General features: G+C 33.0%; 1 protein-coding gene across 1 annotated transcript; it reads right to left on the bottom strand.

The window, feature by feature from the left end:
* Window positions 1–9: 9 nt before the first annotated feature.
* On the bottom strand, window positions 10–1,806 carry LOC108680874 (pre-rRNA-processing protein ipi1-like; the record flags this gene model as incomplete). The annotated part of the gene is made up of 3 exons (XM_018169791.2): window positions 1,301–1,806; window positions 876–971; window positions 10–120 (listed from the first exon to the last, which is right to left on the bottom strand). Coding segments are annotated over exons 1-3 (402 nt in total), but the record flags the coding sequence as incomplete, so codon positions are not given.
* Between the last annotated feature and the right edge of the window lie 37 nt (window positions 1,807–1,843).

Genomic DNA, 1,843 nt, shown 5'->3' with positions numbered 1-1,843 from the left:
GATCATTACCTTGTCAATGAGCAGCTCAAACAACTGGATTGTTGTTGTCCGTACTTTGCTGTCATCGTCCAGCAGGCAGGGACACAGGGCAGGCATGAGGCTTGATAGACCCAGACGTGTCTGGAGAATTAAACAAGTTTTCAGAAAATGGTTACCACTTCTTAATTGGTTCAGAGCTCTCACTATGGTACTAATAATTAATGTAGGTATGTAATAACTGAATGAAATAATTAATAGTGCACAAGACCAAAAGTTCATAAATATTTTATGTTTAGTAGACAGTAGAAAATATCAAAATTTTCTTAATCAATCGTTATTTAGCTTGAGATTTAGCCTCAATATTGCTCAATTAATCCCTTCAATGATCAGGTGCATAACACTAAGTAGGTCTCTCAACACCATGCATGAATTCATTAATTCAGTCATTGTGGGAAATGGTGAGCAAAACTACAATTGGGACCAAAAACAAAAGATTAGGAGCAGGCAAAAATTTTAATGTTAACTTGGATGGAAATAGATGCAAATGAATCAATAAAAAATGTTAAAGACTATTGCAATTTATTTGTCACATCAACATGAAGACAGGCTAAATTCTATAGTAATTGATTTCTCAATTATGTACCGGTAATTTAACAATTAAATTACAGTTTGGTTCACAAATCAAAATTCTATAAAAAAATATACACCAATTCAACCAGCTGGTTGACTCAGACTGAGTAAATCAAGGTCAGTAGGTAATTCTCTATATTGATTAGCCTCAAAATAAAAAATTTTTTTACCCAAAACTCTAGTCTTCAAATGCAGATATAAATAATGAGCAAATAATACAACATTCAATAATGTTAATTATAATAATAATCTAACCTCTTCCCCACCTGTTCACTGGACAACTTCCCAAAGAGTTCATTGATGCCCTGACATGCGTCCAACTTCTGATTAGGGTTCTTCTGACCAAGTCTGGAGCACAATTCCTGAAAACTCTCACATTAGTCATGCTGCTTCTAACATAATTTTATCCTAAAGCATACCTATCAGGCAAATCTGAGTATTTCGCAATAAATGATATGATCATTTCAATTATAGAGCCAAATATGATTATTCATTGCTAACATACATAATTAATGCTGATTATTGTCATTACCGTGTGATGAGACAGGCACTGCTATTCAATAGTGAATAATGATGTTAAATCAAGAAAGGCGTTCAATTAATATACTAGCTGAATGGAGCCAAGTAATCAAATTATAAAATTAGAAAAAATCACTAGTAACAACCCATGGTTATGGATACCGGTACTCACCGATAGAGTATAACGCTTTTTAGTGACATTTGAACCAGCTTCCTTTTCTGCCAGCTGTTCAAGAATGAGGATTGACCGAGTCTTGAATGTGGTAATGGTTTCATTCTGAGGTTTCTGCAAAGTCTTGCCAACTTTGACTTTCTTCTTTACAAAATCTTTTTGTTTTTCACGTTTACTTCTTTGCGATTTAGCCATAGTTCAACACTTTTTCAGTAACTCACACGTTTCATGGAAGATTAACTGTAATACAAATATGGTCAAGCTAGTTTGATATTAGTCTGAACAAATAATATTATGAAAAATATGTAATATTAGTCTGAAAAATATCAGGCACAATGATGTCTTGGAATTTGCAGTCTCAATTCTGAGTCTAATGAAATTGAAAAGGAAATTGAGCAGTAGTAACATGAATTCTCTACTAAAATACAAAATTGGTGTAAACAATTCAAATTAATGACCTAGTATCAGAGTTTGTGCACAAAAGATGAATACAAACTTTATAAACTAAAATACACAAATCCTACACAAAGACTGCCCCCATGT

This window comes from Hyalella azteca, unplaced genomic scaffold (assembly GCF_000764305.2).
Source record: "Hyalella azteca isolate HAZT.00-mixed unplaced genomic scaffold, Hazt_2.0.2 contig16835, whole genome shotgun sequence".
NCBI lineage: Eukaryota > Metazoa > Arthropoda > Malacostraca > Amphipoda > Hyalellidae > Hyalella > Hyalella azteca.
This window is presented reverse-complemented; position numbering and strand designations above follow the sequence as displayed.